This window comes from Cyprinus carpio, chromosome B3 (genome assembly GCF_018340385.1).
Source record: "Cyprinus carpio isolate SPL01 chromosome B3, ASM1834038v1, whole genome shotgun sequence".
Classification (NCBI taxonomy): Eukaryota; Metazoa; Chordata; class Actinopteri; order Cypriniformes; family Cyprinidae; genus Cyprinus; species Cyprinus carpio.
Genome location: NC_056599.1, coordinates 32,299,133 through 32,318,843, shown reverse-complemented (window position 1 = coordinate 32,318,843; position 19,711 = coordinate 32,299,133). Strand labels below are relative to the sequence as shown.

The 19,711-nt window shown below is 35.7% G+C and overlaps 1 protein-coding gene across 9 annotated transcripts in view; it reads right to left on the bottom strand.

Annotated features, from left to right (window-relative positions):
* Nucleotides 1-19,711, bottom strand: part of LOC109053769 (C-Jun-amino-terminal kinase-interacting protein 4-like) — a 32,763-nt gene that overhangs the window by 8,335 nt on the left and 4,717 nt on the right. For 4 of the 9 annotated variants that reach the window (XM_042720835.1, XM_042720838.1, XM_042720840.1 and 1 more), the window contains exons 3-21: nt 17,882-17,952; nt 17,495-17,586; nt 16,725-16,875; nt 14,838-14,921; nt 11,875-12,034; nt 11,579-11,669; nt 11,271-11,392; nt 10,293-10,304; nt 8,308-8,365; nt 8,073-8,225; nt 7,760-7,814; nt 6,811-6,941; nt 6,343-6,399; nt 6,090-6,254; nt 5,578-5,707; nt 3,538-3,627; nt 3,283-3,435; nt 2,537-2,708; nt 1,681-1,902 (exon numbers count right to left, since the gene is read on the bottom strand). In XM_042720835.1, the coding sequence (XP_042576769.1) occupies nt 1,681-1,902; nt 2,537-2,708; nt 3,283-3,435; nt 3,538-3,627; nt 5,578-5,707; nt 6,090-6,254; nt 6,343-6,399; nt 6,811-6,941; nt 7,760-7,814; nt 8,073-8,225; nt 8,308-8,365; nt 10,293-10,304; nt 11,271-11,392; nt 11,579-11,669; nt 11,875-12,034; nt 14,838-14,921; nt 16,725-16,875; nt 17,495-17,586; nt 17,882-17,952 (2,169 nt within the window). The remainder of the gene's footprint in view (nt 1-1,680; nt 1,903-2,536; nt 2,709-3,282; nt 3,436-3,537; nt 3,628-5,577; nt 5,708-6,089; nt 6,255-6,342; nt 6,400-6,810; nt 6,942-7,759; nt 7,815-8,072; nt 8,226-8,307; nt 8,366-10,292; nt 10,305-11,270; nt 11,393-11,578; nt 11,670-11,874; nt 12,035-14,837; nt 14,922-16,724; nt 16,876-17,494; nt 17,587-17,881; nt 17,953-19,711) is intronic. The other 5 variants (XM_042720839.1, XM_042720844.1, XM_042720843.1 and 2 more) reach the window with 3 other exon arrangements.

Below are 19,711 nucleotides of genomic sequence, written 5' to 3'. Positions count from 1 at the left end.
GACTAAGATGCAACTTCCCAGAAATAAAGGAGGTCTTGTGCTTCCGGACATTAGGCTGTACCAGCTTAGCTTCCCAGTTTCTGGATCTTTTTGAATGGGAGAAAAATGATCCAGATTCAGCTTGGTTAGACATTGAATCGTTTAATTTGGGTGATGGCCTGCCGGTCCCTTTTGGCCTGTATCCCATTAAAAAGATTTCTGGTCTAGGGCAGAACAGTATTATTAGAAACACATTATGAGTGTGGAAATTAATCAGGGATTGGGAAGGAAAAGCCAAAACTTATTACTCCAATACAAGGAAATTTAAATTTACAGCCTGGAATAATGGACAATGGTTTCACATTCTGGAAAGACGTTGGTATAAAGATCTATTTTGAGAGAACAATTGAGAGCTTCTTCAGGTATTTCTAAACAAGGAGCTTTATGCAGAAACATAGTGTCCCTGGATTTTCTTCTTGCCCCAGTCCAACAGAGAAAGTGCTTCTGGATAACAGATCTAAGAGGTCACTAATAAAGCGATGCTATGAAGTTATGAAGCTCTTTTGAAAGGAACAAAAGTCAATAATGAAGCAACCCTAACTATTTGGGAGCAAGATTTGGGGCTGTCAATTGATGTAGAAACTTGGAGACACAAATTTGGCAGTATGTCGACAATATATCAATTTGTAATAGAACTAAAGAACTACAGTTCAAACTTTTACATCGTCTCCAAATTACTCCATTACGCAGGCACAAAAAGTTTTCTTCATTTTTGTCTAAGGTGCAAAATAGAAGAGGGTGACTTTATTCACTGTACTTGGAAATGTGTAAATATTAAAACATATCTGTAGGAGACTAACTCTTATATTTAATATAGGATGTGACCTCAATCCACTTTATTTGTTGTTAGGTGTTGCTGATAAGAATATAAAGAGCATTTCGAACAGGAAGTTGTTTAATCTTCTTACTTATGCTGCTCATAAGAGTATTTTACTTGAATGGATAAACCGCTGACAGCGTCAGTGGCATAAAGTAATATTTGATTTTCTTTCATTGGAATATGTTACCTACTGGTCAAAAGGTAAAATGGATGCATTTTATCAGATATGGACTACTTTCTAAGGTGCTATATGTAGGATTGACACCGGGTGGTTGAACTAGGTATTGCAGTCCAAATTCAAAATATTGGAGAGGGTATTTTTCACCTAGGCCCCTCCTCCGCAGGTTGCCAGATTGACAACACCAACAAGAATGACCGCACTTGACAATGAATGAAATGAAATATGCTGTGTTTTCCGCTAACTGGCAACCTGGGGTGCCAAAATACAATTGGGTAAACTGGCAGTGGGCAGGTTTCACAAACCAAAACAGAGACAGACGTTCCGGAGAATAACTGACTGTAGCATTGTTTTTCAGATAAACAAGTATGTTAAGTTAGCATGTTTCTTAAATATCTGCAAACATATTATGGTATTTTTATGCTTTAGTAGAGTCAAAAACTTACATACGGCACCTTTAAGTATGTAGGTCCGAGGATTTCACATACCTTTTTGAAAAACCTTGGATTCTGACTATTATTTAACTGATCAGAAGTTAAACTTCAAACGGCTTGTTCAAATTTAAATTCAGAGTCTGGACTATTACTTCTATAAAGGTTTGTCAAAATCACATGACCTCACTGATCTTAAAGAGAGTTCTTACCACTTCCTCTGGCTGGACTCTGCTCTGCTGACTGTTCGTTGGCGCCTGTGCTGCCCGTCTGAGATCCTGTGCTGGACTCTTCAACACTGCAGCCCACCGCTGACACGTCACTCAGAGCCCCCTCACTGCCCTGAGAGCTGCTGCTGGCCAATAAAGCGTCTGGCCCCGCCTCCAGGTCCTGAGGAATCTCCTCCCCTGCAGGATAGTCTGTCTCCAAGACTCCTGGAAATCACAATAAAATACACAAACAACATTACTGGAATCACTTATATTTAATGCCATTGTCATTAGTTTCCTAAAAGTGAAATCAGTGTAATACTGATGTGAATTATTTCTCCACTGCCATTTTCTTAATTTTACTCTTGTAGTAATTTTTTTTTTTTTTAGTACAGTTAATTATGACAATAGTAGTATATTTGTTTTAATTATTAATTAGTCAAATATATTATAAAAAGTCTTAATTAGTCTTTTAGAGTTACACTTATAAGTTTGAACACTAGTTTGGTTTGAGTTGGTTCTTGTAAAGATTAAAAACTGTGTAAGTATTTCTATTGAAATCAAAGTGTGGTCTCTCTGTTCTTTTTGCCTGGATGTCTCAGCAGCATCAATATAAAGATGTTTCCATGAAATGTTTATGATAACGCAGCTCAAATCACAATCAGAATGTATGATAAAATCACAATACAATTTTTTGGGCCAAATCACCCAGTTCTAAAGATATCAATAATCTGTAATAACTGCATTTTGTATTAGTTTATCGAGATGTAATAATAAAAACTATTTATGCCTGTGATTGAAAGAAACATGACAAAGATGAAGTGCGAGATTACTGTTACGAGGGGTGTAAATTTCTGACCTGGTACGCTGGCGATGCACAGCACACATGAGTTACAGACGTAGAAGCTGTCCAGCAGGTCGTCGGGCCGCGTCACATCCATGATCATCACCTTTGTGGAGGAGTGTGTGCTCGTACAGATCCAAACACGACTGGACATCTCCACATGCACCGTCTGCTCCCGTTCCTGCTCCTGTCAACACACACAATATCATTGCATGAAGAACCAACACCGTCAGTGCTGCCTATGAATGCTTTTAGAGGTACTTGTGTGTTTATGTGGATCTGATCCATTTTTATACAATCACAATGACTCCCTCATGAGAATCCAAGCCTAAATACCTAGTTTAAACGACCACTTTTTTAGCTTTTTATTTAGTAAAAGTCCACTAAATCATTATATTATATATATAGGTTTAACCAATGACAATTTTGCAAAATCCCTCCTAAATTAAAAACCAACTTTACTATATTTATGTATATGGCTTCTACATGTAAATTAACTTTATTATAGTTTCTTCGCATTTCAAATAAGTTACAAGGTTTTAAATACTGAACAGGGTATGTAAATGTGGGTGGTCATATGTTAATGAGTGAAAAAAATGTCCGCAACACTGCTTTTAACTCCCATATTTAATAAGAGGCATGGGAAACGTTAATGAGCTCATATATATGACTATTGTGTTAAAATATGACTACTTTCTACATCAACTCTTTTGCTTCAAACAAGTCTAGTTTTCCACAATATGACTATGGAAATGTTTTACCTTAGGTTCCTGCTCCAGCTGATCTAGGCTGCTCTGGGAGTCTTTCCTCTGTTTGGAGGTGTCTGTCTCCACCGAAGACTCTTCACCAGAAACGCCCGAGCTTCCCTCACATGAGCGTCCACCTGACGGGTTCACTCCAGCTGCACACAGGAGCTGCGCAGAAATAATACATATTGATGAGACTTCATAAACCTATTGTATGGCAACAAAACAGTTGATTTCAATTATGATTTGAATTTATTCATCTTTCTTCACCTTCATAGAAGCATCTTTCTGCTCCAGTGGCCTGAGACACACGGGGACAGGAAGGTTTATTTTGTTCTCTGCGTGGCCACCATTAGCAGCCTAAAAAGAACAGGATAACAGTACAATTACAGTATAGATTATTTTTATTAAAAGTAGAAAAAGTGGAATTAATAAAATATAATGTTGCAATGTTACAAATAGTTCTTAAGTGCAAGATAGTAGTACAATTTGAAAATATGGAATAAGTCAAATAAAATGTAAAAACATAAAAATAAAACAAAGTAAAATAAAATAAAACAAAAATAAATTGTTACACTGTTTTTCAAAAAGTATAGATTACAGTATTATTATTATATATTATTTGTTTATATATATTATTATGTTATTATATTTATTATGTATTATTATTTAATTTTTTTTTACAAAAAAGATCAGTAAAAATATGGCATGAATAAAATAACGTAACAACTTAAAAATAAAACAAAAAAATTAAAAATAAATAAAATGTTACAGGACAATTAGAGATAATTTACAAAAATATAAGTAGAAAATGTGTAAACAATAAAACAAAAGGTGTATGGTTCTTAAATTTTAATCTAAATCTGATCCACTGAATTGTGGTGTTCCCCAGGGTTCAATTCTTGGTCCAACCTTGTTCTTACTGTATATGCTGCCCTTAGGTTCTATTTTTAAAAGGCATGGAGTTTCTTTTCATTGTTTTGCTGACAATACTCAGATGTAACTACCTTTACGGAAACAGGACAATAGGACAATTACATCTCTACTAAATTGTCTGCATAATGTTAAACTATGGATGTCAGCAAGTTTATTAAATTTAAACGAAAGTAAGACCGAGATAATTTGTTTCGAAAACTCTGAGTCTCAAGTCCTCTCTGATTTGCTCCTTTCTGTAAATAGGTAGTTAAGAATCTTGGGGTTCAGTTTGATGTCTCTCTGAAATTTGATAAACAGATCAACTCGGTGGTTAAGTCTTGTTTCTGTCAATTGAGATTACTACCTAAGGTAAAACCGTTTCTGTCACCTAGCAATTTTGAAAAGCTTATTCATGCCTTTATTTCTGTAAGACTGGACTACTGTAATTCTTTGTATGCGGGTGTGAGCCAATCGCTGTTAACTTGTTTACAATTAGTGCAGCCTGCTGCTGCTAGATTACTGATGAGTGTTTGTAGACACCAGCTTATAACACCTATCTTAGCTACATTACATTGGCTTCCAACTCACTACAGGGTTGATTTTAAATTACTTATCTTAGTATATAAAGTCTTACACAATCTGGCTCCCTCTTATTTAATTGATCTTTTACATTTACACAAACCTTAAAGGAATCTAAGGTCATCAAACCAGATGATTCTAGACATCCCTAGGACAAGATTAAAACTGAGTGCTGACCAGGCAGGTCTGATCAGGTCAAAAAAAAAAAAAAAAAACACACAAAACAGTAGCACTGCGATGTGCTTATCTGCCTGCTATACTAATAAAAATATATTATAATACTGAACCTATAAAGTAAAATAAAATGAAATAAAATTCTTTATATTACGTATAATCATATGCACATAACAGCATTGTGATTTGCTTGGCTGCTATACTAATAAATATATTATAATTATGGATAAAATAAAATAAAATAAAATAAAATAAAATAAAATAAAATAAAATAAAATAAAATAAAATAAAATATTGTATTAGGGATGGGTGATATATCAGAGACATTACTGACGAAAATCTAATAGACTGAGCCGTAAGATCACTGACAAGCTACGCAATGTCGCGTTCATTATCGAAGATGAATCGCCTTCGATAATGAACACGATATTGCGTAGCTTGTCAGTGAACTACGGCTCTGTCTATTAAATGCCGCTCCATTTGAAAGCAGGTGATGCCGATTTAGCGTTAATCAGCGAACCGGCTTTACTGACGAAATGCGTGTGACAATCGCATGCGATATATCGCCCAGCCCTATATTGTATTGTATTGTATTGCATTGCATTGTATTGCCTTGTATTGTATTGTATTGTATTGCATTGCCTTGTATTTTCCAGGGAGACTCCAGCCATGTGCTGTAACCCTGCCATCCTCCTTCTGCACATGGGCTTTCACATGCTCATATTGAGCGCGCTTCTGCTCGCGGCGGGACAGAGAAACGCTCGAGTCCACCCTGATGGAAAAAGGCAAGAAAAAAAGTGAAGAGGGGACGTATGATGAATTATGTAATGCTAATTAACACTTTGGTGTGCTGCGTGACGCCAGACAAGAATATCTTCATATTCTGGATTTACATGTATTTCAACTGGTGGGTCTTGATACCAAAACACTGCATGTGAAAATACAATGCTAAATACATATTATAAAATGCAACTAGTTATATGATACTTGACATAAATACATGCATTTTACATCTGATAAATACATCTGATTTTAGGAACATTTTGGTTTCACTATATCTTTGTTGCCAATAATGCACATACAAATAACTGCATCCTGATTTTTATTTTACTTAAAAACTTAATATTTTTGACAAGGTTAAATAGAGGGGTTACTCTTCTTTGAGGAAGTCGAACGCTTTGGACTTTTCTCTTGGGAACTGGGAGAAGGTGTTGCTCTTTTTCATGATGCTGGGTGGGTTGTACTTGACGTTGGACGGTAAACCTCTCTCTGTGTTGCTGGACGCTGAGGAACTGGAGGAACTGAACAGGCGACTGAAGCTGAAACAAGACACAGACAAAGATGGCTGTGAAGAGCCCGAGCTCACATCTGTGATCTGTGTGACTAGCAGTTGAGAAGAAGTCTTACAATTGCCTGATGCTTGACCTCTTCTTCTCTGCAACTTCAGAGTTTTCCCTTGAAGCTCTGTGGAAAAACAAGACACATCACTGTAGAAGAGCCGAGAGCAAGCAGACAGTCTCCATGTGGCGGCGTGGGGTTTTTGTTCAAGAGCCAGGAAAAACTGGCTTACTTTTTTGGACAATTAGTTTGAGTACAGAACTCAAGCTGAGCATTAAAAAAAGATGCTCTGGTCAGACACTGAAGACAGCAGAAATAAACAAACAGTAACATCGTCATTAAAAATGTGATTTGCTTGGCTGCCACACTAACAATTATATTGTAATTCTAGACCTCTTTAAAATAAAATAAAATAAATGCTCATAACCATCTGAAATTAAAAAAGGATAGAAAAGGGCCTCTGTTTTCTATTTTGGACTGTAGAGCAAATTAGAGCTATCCTTTCTTCACAGTACTGCGTTACAGTGAAATGTTTACCGGATCATTTCCGTCCACCTGACGGCCTCCTGCAGCTCCATCAGTCTCTCCTTGAACTGGTTTCGCTCCATCAGGACTCGGGCCATCTCCACCCGTGTGAACCTCCTCCTCTGAGCTGTGGGCACATCGCTCTGTGGACACCCAATGAAAGGGGACACCGAGTTACATACTGTACACCATTTGGGAATAACAATTATTATTTTAACATGTATTAGTAAGAGTAAGGGCAACATTTACTGTTAGCTTCACACAAAGCTATCACATGGCTTCAGAAGAATGATTTAAAAGTTTAGAGCTGGTAAGATGTTTTTAAAGTTTTTGAAAGAAGTCCCTACAGTAAAAACAGTAATACTCTGAAATATTACATTATAAAAAAGCTGTTTTCTATTTTAATATTTTGTTCAAATGTAATTTCTTCCTGCATCATTACTCCAATCCTCAGTGTCACATGACCCTTCAGAAATCAGACTAAATTTACTGCTCACGAGTCATTTCTTCTTATTATCAATGTTGAAAACAGTTGCGCTGCTTCACATTTTTGTGAAAATCATGAGATATATATATATATAATATATATATAATATATATATATATCATATATATTTATGTATACAACATATACATATATATATATATATATATATATATATATATATATATATATATATATATATATATATATATATACACATACATATACACAAACATATACATATATATATATATATATATATATATATATATATATTATATTATTTTTATTTTTTTTTTTTTTTTTTTTTCTCAGGATATTTGATGAATAGAATGTTCAAAAGAACAGCATTTAGTTGAAACAAATGTCTTTTGTAACAAAGTAGCAATCCTTGCTGTATATAAAATTGTTCATTTTATATAGTATTAATCTCACTTACACTTATATTTATCGCGATACTTAAATATTAATACTTACCTCATCTTCCTCTTTATTATTGTTCTGTTTGGCCACCTCTGCCTCTGCTTTCACTCTGTGTTATGAAATATTCTTATAAGTCCCCCATTTTCAGTGCAATTGTAAAATCTAGTTACACATTTCATTACATAGTACAAATAGCAATAGCTTCTCATGAAAAAGACGCACATTAATGTGATAAACCACCTGTGGCTATTAACCTGAATACGTCATGTTTGATTTATTTTAAAATTCGGCTACTTACGCATGATAACAAGACCCAGAACAACTGCATATGAATGCATCCCTCAGGCATTTTTGTACAATGACTCACTTTTTGAGTTCCTCCTCCAGCTCCTTGTTTTTCTCCTCTAGTTTGGCTTTGGCCTGCAAAACCGCAACCAGCTCGCCCTGAAGGACCTCCTTCTCACAGGATAGCTCATCCACACGTGCAATCAGATCGTTCTTCACCACGTTCAATGCATTTCTGCACAAACAAACAATGCAGCGTCAACAACAAAGCGACATAAACCAGTAAATAAACTGTAAAGGGTTACAATATTACTCACTTTGTCTCAAGCAACTGCACATTTTCCTGAATGAGATTCTCCACCTCACGACCCATGCCTGCAAAATACATAACAGAACAACCGAGGCAAACTGATGACAAAGCAATAATGTGATAATAAAAACACTATTTATAGATTCAAAACTTTGGAGATGGGTTTTATGTGCCCTGTGTTTTCAGGTTAGACAGGTATGAATGGTCTTACCGGACAGACTCGGGAGTGAAAGCGCATGCACTGTGTGTGTTCGACAGAGAGACAGACACATGGAGAGTGAAACAGGAATGGACAGCTGTGAGGTGAGAGTTAACAGGTCACAGAAAAACCAAGAGATGCTGGAAAGAGTGGAGAGACCACTGACAGATCAACCACATTCAGATTAGCTATAACTAGACCCACACAGAATCTGTACCAAGTTCACTTAATATTATGGCTTATGTGACCTACAAGATAGCTACTAACATTGAGTGTAGTAGGGGAAACCAGGCATCAATTTGTGAAAAAGATTTCATAAAACTGTAATTTTGTCATTTCAAGTAAGTCATTTTAGGTACACAAATATTTTTTAAATTTGACCTAGTAAAATGATTTTTGGGATGCTCAATATTACCGTTACTATACTATTAAACGCTGTTCTTTTGAACTTTTTATTCAACAAAGTTAAAAAAACATCAAAATTAAATAAATTTATTCACGGGAATTCACAGTTATTAGAAATTACAATAATATTTCACATTATTACTGTTTTCACTCTGTTTTTATATGTAAAAGGAATTTGATAGTATTAAGGAAATTATATTATTACTTTTAAGTGTGTTTAAATTTTAGTTATACTACGGGGCCATTGAATGCTTGAATCTGATTGGTTGTCGAACGTTCTGAGGTGTGCAATTATTTTCTGGGAAACGCAGGGCGAACGTAGTTCCAGGCAGTTCTCTTGACCGCATTACAGTACACTATCACTTCGCATAGTAAAACTGTAATAACGGAAATCACATGACTAAAAAAAAAACAACATGACAGATGATTTTCCGAAAGTAAATACACATGACAGTTCTCTCTAGCGGGGTAATAACCACGCTGTTTCGAGACGCTGTTTCGAGAACACTGTTGAGGGATGCACAGAGGTAGCCTAAATCACACAAGCTCTCTCTCTCTCTGTCTCTCTTTCTTTCTAATAACTTCATTAATAACTGCATTAGAATGCCAACAACTAAAAAAACCTCCATTAACAACATTAAAAAGACGCTTTAAAAAAAAAACCTACTCACAACAGCGATTTAAGTTCATTTACCAGCAGATCCCTTTAACAAAAAAAAAGGTGATGAATCCCTTTAAATACATAACCTGATCGATGTCTTGATTTCTAATAATTCAACGGCCCGTCATCAATTATTCCTTACATAATTATAATTTTACATGTTATAATATTTTTTTTTCTAATAATTCAACGGCCCGTCATCAATTATTCCTTACATAATTATAATTTTACATGTTATAATATTTTTTTTTTAACAATTACCTCAATACAAAAATATGAATTTTCTTGTAATACTCATTTTAAACTATATAATAAAATAAAATCTAGATAAAGCAATCTTTTACTTTTAATCTCAAAATAGCAATTCTGACTTTTCTAGCAAAAGCGAGTTTGTAATTTGTATCTCGCAATTCTGACTTCTTTTCCCGCAATTCGAGATATATCATAATCTCATAATCAGTGCAAAAAATGTGAAAATGTCAGCAGATTCTGTGTGGCCTTGAGTCTAACACCATCACCCCATTCTGTACTACATCATGCTACAGCAGGTGAAAATGTTCATATGTTGCTGCCATGCGGTTGGCACTATTTGCTACTGTATGATTCAGTTAAAGGGGAAAGTGTGGAGAAGTATGAGGAACAAATGAAAGATTTAGATACAAAATGATGCTAAATGAAACACAAGCAAAGATTCTCTGACAGAAAGAAGCAAGGATGTCTTACACACCGGAGTACTCCACTGTGGTTAGAGGGAAGAACAGGACAGCAGGGCATGGAGAGAGAAATCTGGGTCAGTTCAACATGCAAAAAAAGAGCATCACGGGACTCTGCCACCATCACAGAGCTCATATCATTATGGCGGCAAATGACACATATTTAAAGGAGTAGTTCACCTAAAACGAAAACTTGCTGAAAATGTGCTCACCCTCAGAACATTTAAGATGTAGATGAGTTTCTTCATCAGAACAGATTTGGAGAACTTTAGCATTACATTACTAGCTCACCAATGGATCTTCTGCAGTGAATGGGTGCCGTCAAAATGAGAGTTCAAAATACTGATAAAAATATCACAATAATCCACACCACTTCAGTCTATCAATTAACATCTTATGAAGTGAAAAGCTGCATGTTTGTAAGAAATAAATTCATCATTTAAGGGTTAGTTCACCCAAAAATTAAAATTAGGCTGCGTTTTACTCACCCCTGAGGCATCCTAGGTATATATGACTTTCTTCTTTCAGACGAATTCAGTCTGAGTTATATAAAAAAGCATGCGCAAATATAAACACATAAACAACTAACTTGTTACAATCGTTAAAATCTTCAAACCACTAAACACACAATAAAATAACTGAAAGACTTGAATATCACTAGACATTCACTGATAGACTGGAGTGGCGTGGATGAATTGTGTTTTATGGTGATGTTCTTATCAGCTGTTTAGACTCTTATTCTGACGGCACCCATTCACTGCAGAGGATCCACTGGTGAGCAAGTGATGTAATGCTACATTTCACCAAATCTGTTCCGATGAAGAAACTAATCTACATCTTGAATCTCCCAAAGACGAGTAAATTCTCAGCAAATTTTTGAATGAACTATTCCTTTGATGTTAATAAAAATCAAGCTCAAGTAAAACTGTTTTAAGTTTGTGTAATACGTTTTTCCCTTCATAATATCTGAAAATTAACAGCAACAAACGTACCCAACAGATCTGCTCCTTCATCCACATCTCCAATCAAACCTGTGCCTGCTGACGACACTTCTTCAAAGAGAGACTCTGTATTTCGGTCGAACGCCATGTTCTCAATCCCTCGGGTCGGGGTGTCAACACATCAGCAAAGAGCATGTTACATCATTCAATTATAGGCCACCACTGGATTTAGGATCTGACACTTTAATATGAGAGTTAATCAGTTCAGTTTAGAGAATCCTATTAAACCTAAACAATATTTCTGGGCATCACATTCAAATGTTTTAGACACACTGTTTGATCGATGGCTCATTGGCTACCTTGAACCTTTATATCCGAGGTCCATGTCCAGCTCTGGTGTGGACTCAATAATGGCCTGAACATCTGATTTTTCCTCATTATCAGCCAGACCTGAGTAATCAAAATGGACAACTGCATATTTAATCATCATTTAATCACATTTATAGCCTCACTGAGCATAAGAACAATCTTACCGACCCTAAACTTCTGAATGGTAGTGTACAACACTAAATGAAGTGCCATTTTAATAACACTGCAATTTGAGAGTCATTTAAAGCTGCAACACTTTCCATGCACAGTGAAAAGAGCGTCTAACCCGCAGAGACGCTCCTGGTCCCTGGAACAGCCTGAACCTCTGTGTTCTTCCAGAATCCCTCTCCATCCTCTCTGTGTGAGTCCAGGGCCAGATCTGAGGCCGTGGTGGACATGGGAGTGACAGACTTTGAGCCTCCCTGGCTCAGGTCAGACAGCTCATCCTGAAATCATTCAACACACAATGCTCATTACCTGAAGGTCAGAGGTCAGAGCTCAGGGACAGAGGAGAGAAAGCAACATGAAAACACAAGGGGGTCGGGATATTCACTTAAACTCTGAATATTTGACAAACTGAGGTGAGACCAACGGGCACACAAACACACACAGGACAGACGCAACAAAATATAGAATGGATGGCATTGCTTGTAGACATCAATTAAAAAAATAAATAAAAAAACTAGTGTCAAATAATAACTAGACAAATTAGTGTCAGTTCAGGCTAAAGGTATTAAAATAGAAGACACAAAAAACACAAACACAAAAAAGGGCAAACACTTGACAGCTCATTGATGCAACTGTAAGAAAACGTAAATTATACGCAAATAGCAAAATAACAGCGATTAGAACAACGCCAAAAAATGGAGATCAACCGATACAGATCATTTTTGTTTTTTCAAGTGTCTGATAACTAAAATGCAGAAATATTGTAAATATTACTAATAATACTTAAGTTAAAATTTCCGCTTTTTGATGATCAAAAAAAGCGTATTTACTTTTTGTTTTTAGAATACAACTATGTTATGCTATTATATTAATGCAAAGTTGTTTTGTAACTTTGCAGTCTGATTATTAGGAAACACATTTAAAAATGTATTAATGCAATGTATTAAATAAAGTGATCTATACGAGTACCATACTAATACTTAAGAACTGATAACAGGAGAGTAAAAAAGAAATCAATCCAAACCGATCATCGGTCAAACTCTACAAAACACTACCACAAAAACACACCCCAAACAACAAAGCAAATATAATTTACACTGATGAAATAGGGAAAAACTGCTGTAAATGCAACACAATTGAAATGAATTCAGTATTTTATAGAAAAGAAGAAAAACTAGTGTTGGGGTTATGTATACTGTAGAAAACCTACGTCTACAGTACATTAACCTGCTAAAACTGAACACCTTTGCCATGTTTTACGTACCCACACACTTTATTCAAAATAATGTAAAACTAACATTATTTTCCCACTATACAAAAAGCAACAGTTACTTTTATTAGGAGTGAAGAAATAATGTAACATTTCTTTTAAAGAGGTCATGAGCTGAGAAACCAAAATTGACATATAAGAGGTCATTGTACTGTAAGGTTCAGAACTTCAAACTTTCTCGTTAGTCTAAAAACAGCTTATATTCAAGCCAGTCTGCTAAAATGGGAGCTTGAGTAATGTTCTGCTTTATGATGTAATAGTGTGGATAAGCACCGCCTCCACAAAAGATGATCAATGCCTCCTTCTACATCACTGCCTGTTTAGCCCCGCCTACCGATTCACGCATGTAGTGTGAATAACAAGAGAGGCAAATGCAGGTATATGCAGAAAAAAAATAAACTGTTTTTGATTAACTTTATTTTTAAAGATTTATTTTTTTTTATGAACTCTAATTTTCAGGAAGTTCCAGACCACGTCAGTAAGAACTTGGTTCTTTGTTTATTTTTTCACGGATTCATTTACAAACAAGGCACAGTTTGACGCAGGATTTTCAGAAAGATTGAAACTAAAAGACGATGCTGTGCTGACTATATTGGATCTGTCAGTAATGTCGCAACACAAGTGTGAGAAAATACATCAATTTAGACATTTTTAACCTAAATCAGAGCAGCGTCCATCTGTGTAGGATGTAGGCTGTCAAACATACACAACTGTTAGCCAATCATAGCAGTGGGCGTATACTTCTGAGTCTACAATACATCACGCCTATTCAGACTGAGCGTTCTGATGAGGGGGTAAAAACCAGGACAGAAAACAGTCTATTACTTCTATATCATGATGTTTTTAATTTAAAAATATTGATAGCATTATAAGAAGACCTCATAGAACAGTACAAAAAAAAGGCAGTTCATGACCCCTTTAAAATTAACATTCCCCAACACTGGTTAAAACCAATTCATAACAACAATAAGTGTTACAACTAAAGACATGATATTGTCAGTACAATGTTAAAAATGTGCAAATGAAGAATGAAATCTAAGACAGCGTGAAACTGAAATGACATGCGGTGAAAGCTACATTAACACCATGCATTAGCTGTATGCAACTATATCCTAGATAACAAAATATCTGTGCATTACTCCATGTGAACATGCTCTTTTTTTTCTTTTTGCATTTATTACTAATCTGGACTAGTAGTTAACCGATATATCACCAAGGCCGATATATTGGCCGATATTTGCCATTTTTCAAATATCGTATTGGCCGATATGTTTTTCTGCTTGGCCGATTTTATGCATTTTGCCCACTGTCATATTCATGTCATTTTATCTGTGTGCTGTATGTAAAATGAGTGTTACCCTGGCTTTATTTGAAAAATATGATTCCCAATGCACACAAACTTCCCAGAATACTGAGTGCTCTGTTGGTTGCAGTGTTTATTTCACTTTTAATTATATTTTTATTAAATATTTATTTGTTTGTGAAAAATACTTTGTCACCTAAAGTATGTTTATTTTACACATTTGTTTTTTAATTCATTGTCAAATGATTTCAAATTTCTTTAATATTAATAATAATAATAATAATAATAATAAAAATAACATCAAACAACCCCCCCCCTTCCAACAAATATACCGTCAAAAAAAGCAAAAAAAAAACAATATCGGTCGACCACTAATCTGGACTTTCTACATCTGTGTAGTTGCATGCAGTTAAGACACCAAACCACGTTCTGTGAATAAACTTTCGGACTATTAGAGGACAACAGTGATTTGCACTACACACTGTCCGCCGGCACACAGCCTTGCTACCTTGCAGTCGTCTGCCAGCGAGTCCCAAGCTTCCAGAACATCCTTACCATCCCTTTTCTTTGGAGTGTCCTCCGGCTCCAACTGCTTGGACAAGAAAATTGGGACGTGGCATCTTATATTTGTTTGAAGCACAAAACACAATAGCGCTCTCATTTGTTTGTGCTGTGATCTAGCATTGGTGGGTGAGAAAACACAACTCTAATGTAACATTATTATGCATGAGAACATTTAAAGCAGTGATCCATACAAGAGAGCTTCAGATTCTTCATGTTGCCATGTTTCATGCAGGTGAACGTGGATGTCGAAGCATCAAATCAGTTCACATGAAGAAAAATGGCTGTAACATTAATGGAATGAATGTTCTGCATAATGGACTCTTTTCACATGATGCATTTCCAAATTTTTTCCCCTCTTTTGGAAAGTCACAGAAACAATATTATGGATTTTTTTTTTTTTTTTTTTCTTTTTTTACTATTGGAGCAAATGGGAACACAAAAATTATATTTGTTGTAGTTTCTTCACCACTATAGAAGAACTTCCAGGTCTGAGTAGGGGTGTGGAATATTTATTGTCTGCGATAATATCGTATTTGTTGTGTTAATGATATGCCAGCTGACATTATCGAGTATATCACTCACTTTGCAAAAAAATAAACAAAACATGTCTTAAAAATCTCAAAGCCTATATCCATAATGAAGCATCTTAAATGCAGTTAAAATGCCCCTATAATTCAAGTTATGAAAGCAAAAAGTATCCCTGTATGTGTTTATTTTTGTGTTTATATAGTTAAGTAATATCACACAAGCAACAGTGCCATTTTCCTAAATATTAGTGTATGAGTGTGATCACAAATGTCTATATTAAACAGTTCAAAAGACAAATTAATATTCAGCGAGTTAGATTTTAGACATAATATCGTCTGTTTTACAAAACAGTTTCAAACATTTTTGCATCTCAGAGCAACACTGCAGTGTATTTTTCCTGAACAAATCTGTTTTCGAACAGATTATTTGAGTCCTTGATTCAATAACCCATTCATAATAACCCAGTCACTTGCTTCATTTCTAAAAATTATTCAGCCGTTTTGGATGAATCGTTTGAATGAATGATTCAATGAATCACTCATTAAGACAGGGACTTTCTCCACCTGTGGGAGGTTTAAGTGTCATATTTATTTATCTATGACAGGCCTAAAGCAGCCAAGGTACCAGCACAAATCACCCTCAGTAATATATTATTTATTTATTGTACTGAAAGAATCCCAATAAAAACAAAAAGAGATATATTTTTTTGTCAGTATTGCACACCCCTAGTTCTGAGAACCCTGGAAATGTGAAAAGGGTCCATCTGACGTTCTTAAATTGAAAATCAGTAAGTATTGAGTCCATTTCAAACCATTCATATTATGAACTTCAAAATATTTTCAGAATTACTGCATATTACACTTGATATCGTTATAGATCATTATATATGTTAATATAGTAACTTTGACCCTCTAGTAATTTAACTGTATTGCAAGCCCTAAAATCTAATTTAAACTTGTATTTTGGTAGTAAATTTGATAAAATAGGTCACTGCCGACGTTCGAGGATGCTTGAAAAGCGTCATCACTGCCTAATGTTTCCATAGCAACATCTTTCAACCAACCACTGCTCATATTTTCTTCCCTATCCACCAGCAAACATGTACCTTTACAAAAAGAGGATATGCCCACAAAACAAAGACATCAAATGTCTATCTATCATCTTCTCTTCCCAGAGTTCTTTCATATCATCTGTCTATTATATCAGTTATTTTCTTCTCATGGCCTGGTGTAAATTCCCTCGAAATTTGTTTTAGTGATAAAACAATAAACTCTTATATGATGATGTTGTGATGTTACTGTACCTTGAGGCTGGCGTTAGAGCGCTGATGACTGAGGTTATTGAATCTCCAGCCCTCCATCCCAGGAGTCTCGGCTCTGCCCTGGATGTCAGGCGTCAGTGAAGAGCCACCGCCGGACATGGGGAAGACTCCCAAAGACTGGGGCCGCTCTTTCCTGTTTAATGAGAAAAAGATCAAAACTCATCATGCATCATTCGCATCACAAGGATGAGCAGTTTTCTTTCAAATCAAAGCTAAATACACGTAGAAACAGATGACACAGAAGAGCACACACAGCATACGGTGATATGGAGAGACACAAAGGAGACCGTTGACAAAGGAATTGTTGAATAAAGTCGCTATTTTTGTTTTCTTCTCTTACAAAAAGTGTTCCAGTCGCTTCATATAACCCAGATTGCACGTCTAATGGCAGATGGAGTATTCTGACAATGACTTTCACACCTTTTATGGACCTTGACACTGTTATTTACTTGGCAGTCTATGGCACAGTCACAGGCCTCCCGGTTCTCATCCAAAATATCTTAAATTGTGTTCCGAAGACGAACGAAGCTTTTACGGGTTTGGAACGACATGGGGGTAAGTGATTAATGGGGTGGAGTTACCCTTTAACATAAATGTGGAATGCAATCAATCTTTGTTCTGATGTAATTTAATTTTACATAATCATTCAAAGATACCTTCAGTTGCTTTAGAAACTTGCATACTTTCTGAAACAACTACATGATGGTGTCTGTTTCTTTTTAGCACAGATAATAGCATCATGTTCATCTTACCGAACTCGGCCAATCGTTCCTGTGTCAGAGGTCTCTCCCCCCGTCTGCTGCATCCGGATCCGTTCCACATGCTCCATGTAGTTGTGGATCATCTAAAGAACAAATGAACAAAAAGTAGGCATATTAATTGCACTTAAAGAGCTGCAGGTAGTCTCTTATGCTCACCAAGGCTGCATTTAATTAATAAAGTAAAAACATTAAAACTGTGAACAGGTATTAAAATAACTCTTCTATTTTAATGTAGTTTAATTCATTCCTGGGATCCCAAGCTGACTTTTCAGCATCATTACGCCACTCTTCAGTGTCACATGATCTTTCAGAAAAATCACTCTAATATGCTGATTTGCTGCTAAAGAAACATTTATCATCATTTGCTCTCTTTCTTACCTCTGTGTGCCGCAGGTGAAGGGAATTATACTCTCGCTTCAGTTCAGCCTCTCGCTCCTCTAATCGACTTACTGAGAAAGTAGTAGTAAAAAATATATTAAAGAAATTCTGAATGATTAACTCGTTCAACACTACAAGTTTAATTTGCAAAGATTTTATTATTGTAGTTATGTCTTTTTTTATGTCTATATCAACTGCTTTTAAAATCATTGAAAGACAATATTTTGGCATCTTTTTGCATGCAAAATGTTAGTCTGTGATGTCTTGTAAACACAAGGTATGAGCTTGGAACAAGGGCCTTGAAATAAATGAGGACAGAGAAACCAGGCTAGTTATCACATCCATCATCGTAACATTTTAGAAAACTCCCAAATGGCCAATGACGACCCGCAGTTCACTGTACAGCACTCAAAAACCATGCGAGCCATAAGGCCACTGGCCTGAAACCAGATTTTAAGCTAGTTTGAGTGAGCAAAAGCTGATGCTTTTAGTGAGGCCTTTAAAAATACCTGCAGTTCTGTAGAGAGAATATCCACAGAGGATATTAAACAGGCTTGATTTAAGAGGTGGCAAAAAGACATAATCCACTTTTAGCTGTCAGGTTTAAATCTAAGCCTGCAGCAGATCTGCCCAACGCATCCCACAATCAGAACGGCTAATTCACTTTCTGCATACTTCATTTCAGCACAGTGACTTCTAGTAGAACTGATATCCATTTCAAATCTCAGAAAAGGCTTTGCTGGAAATGCACTATTAATTAGTGGCAGAATTAATTCTTTAGTGAGAGACATCCATAATTAGCATGTTTTGGTGCTTGACTAATATCATTATCACCCACTGGCCTATTCCAGCACACACTGAACAGACTTTTTTTATGGATGTTTTCGAGCGACAGAACACGAGTAATGCTATTCAGGGCCACAGAAAACACTGCATTCAATAAGACTAAAGAGATTAATCCAAACAAACCAAAACCACAAAAAACTCCCAAAAAATGCAAATCTGGTCACAACTTTCATTTGGTTATTCTGATGTGATTCATAATTATTTTCTAAAATATGCATGCAGAATAAATTTAATAAAAAATAATAAATAATATTTAATGTAAAATAAATAAAAGAGAATTAAAGATAATAAATAAAACTTAATAAAATAATTTATAACATTAATAAAAGAGAATTACTGCTTTTAAAGTAAATTTAATACAAAAATTTAATCTGTGTTTCTCCATCAGAACAGATTTGGAGAAATGTAGCATTACATCACTTCCTCACCAATGAAGTGAATGAGTGCCGTCAGAATGAGAGTCCAAACAGCTGATAAACAATAATCCACAGCACTCCAGTCCATGTAAACAGTGCTCGATCTGTGCATATTTCTCTCCCGATTCAAGCAAGACTTTTTCATTTTGGTATTTTAGCAATGGATTGAAGTTTAAATGATAAATTTGCTTATTACAAAAAGGCTTAAGGCATTAATCGTTTGACTGGAGTGGTGTGGAATTACTTGTGTATTATGGTGATGTGTTTATCAGCTGTCTCATTCTGACGGCACCCATTCGCTGCAGGTGAGCAAGTGATGTAATGCTAAATTTCTCCAAATCTGTTCCGATGAAGTAACAAACTCATTTACATCTTGGGTGGCCTGAAGAGGAGTACATTCTCAGCAAATGTTCATTTTTTTGGGTGAACTATTCTTTTAAATTAAAGGTGCTGTATGTAGGATTGACACCGAGTGGTTGAACTAGGTATTGCAGTCCAAAATCAAAATATTGCAGAGGGTTTTTTCACCAGGCCCCTCCTCCTCAGACTTGACGCACATGCAGGTTGC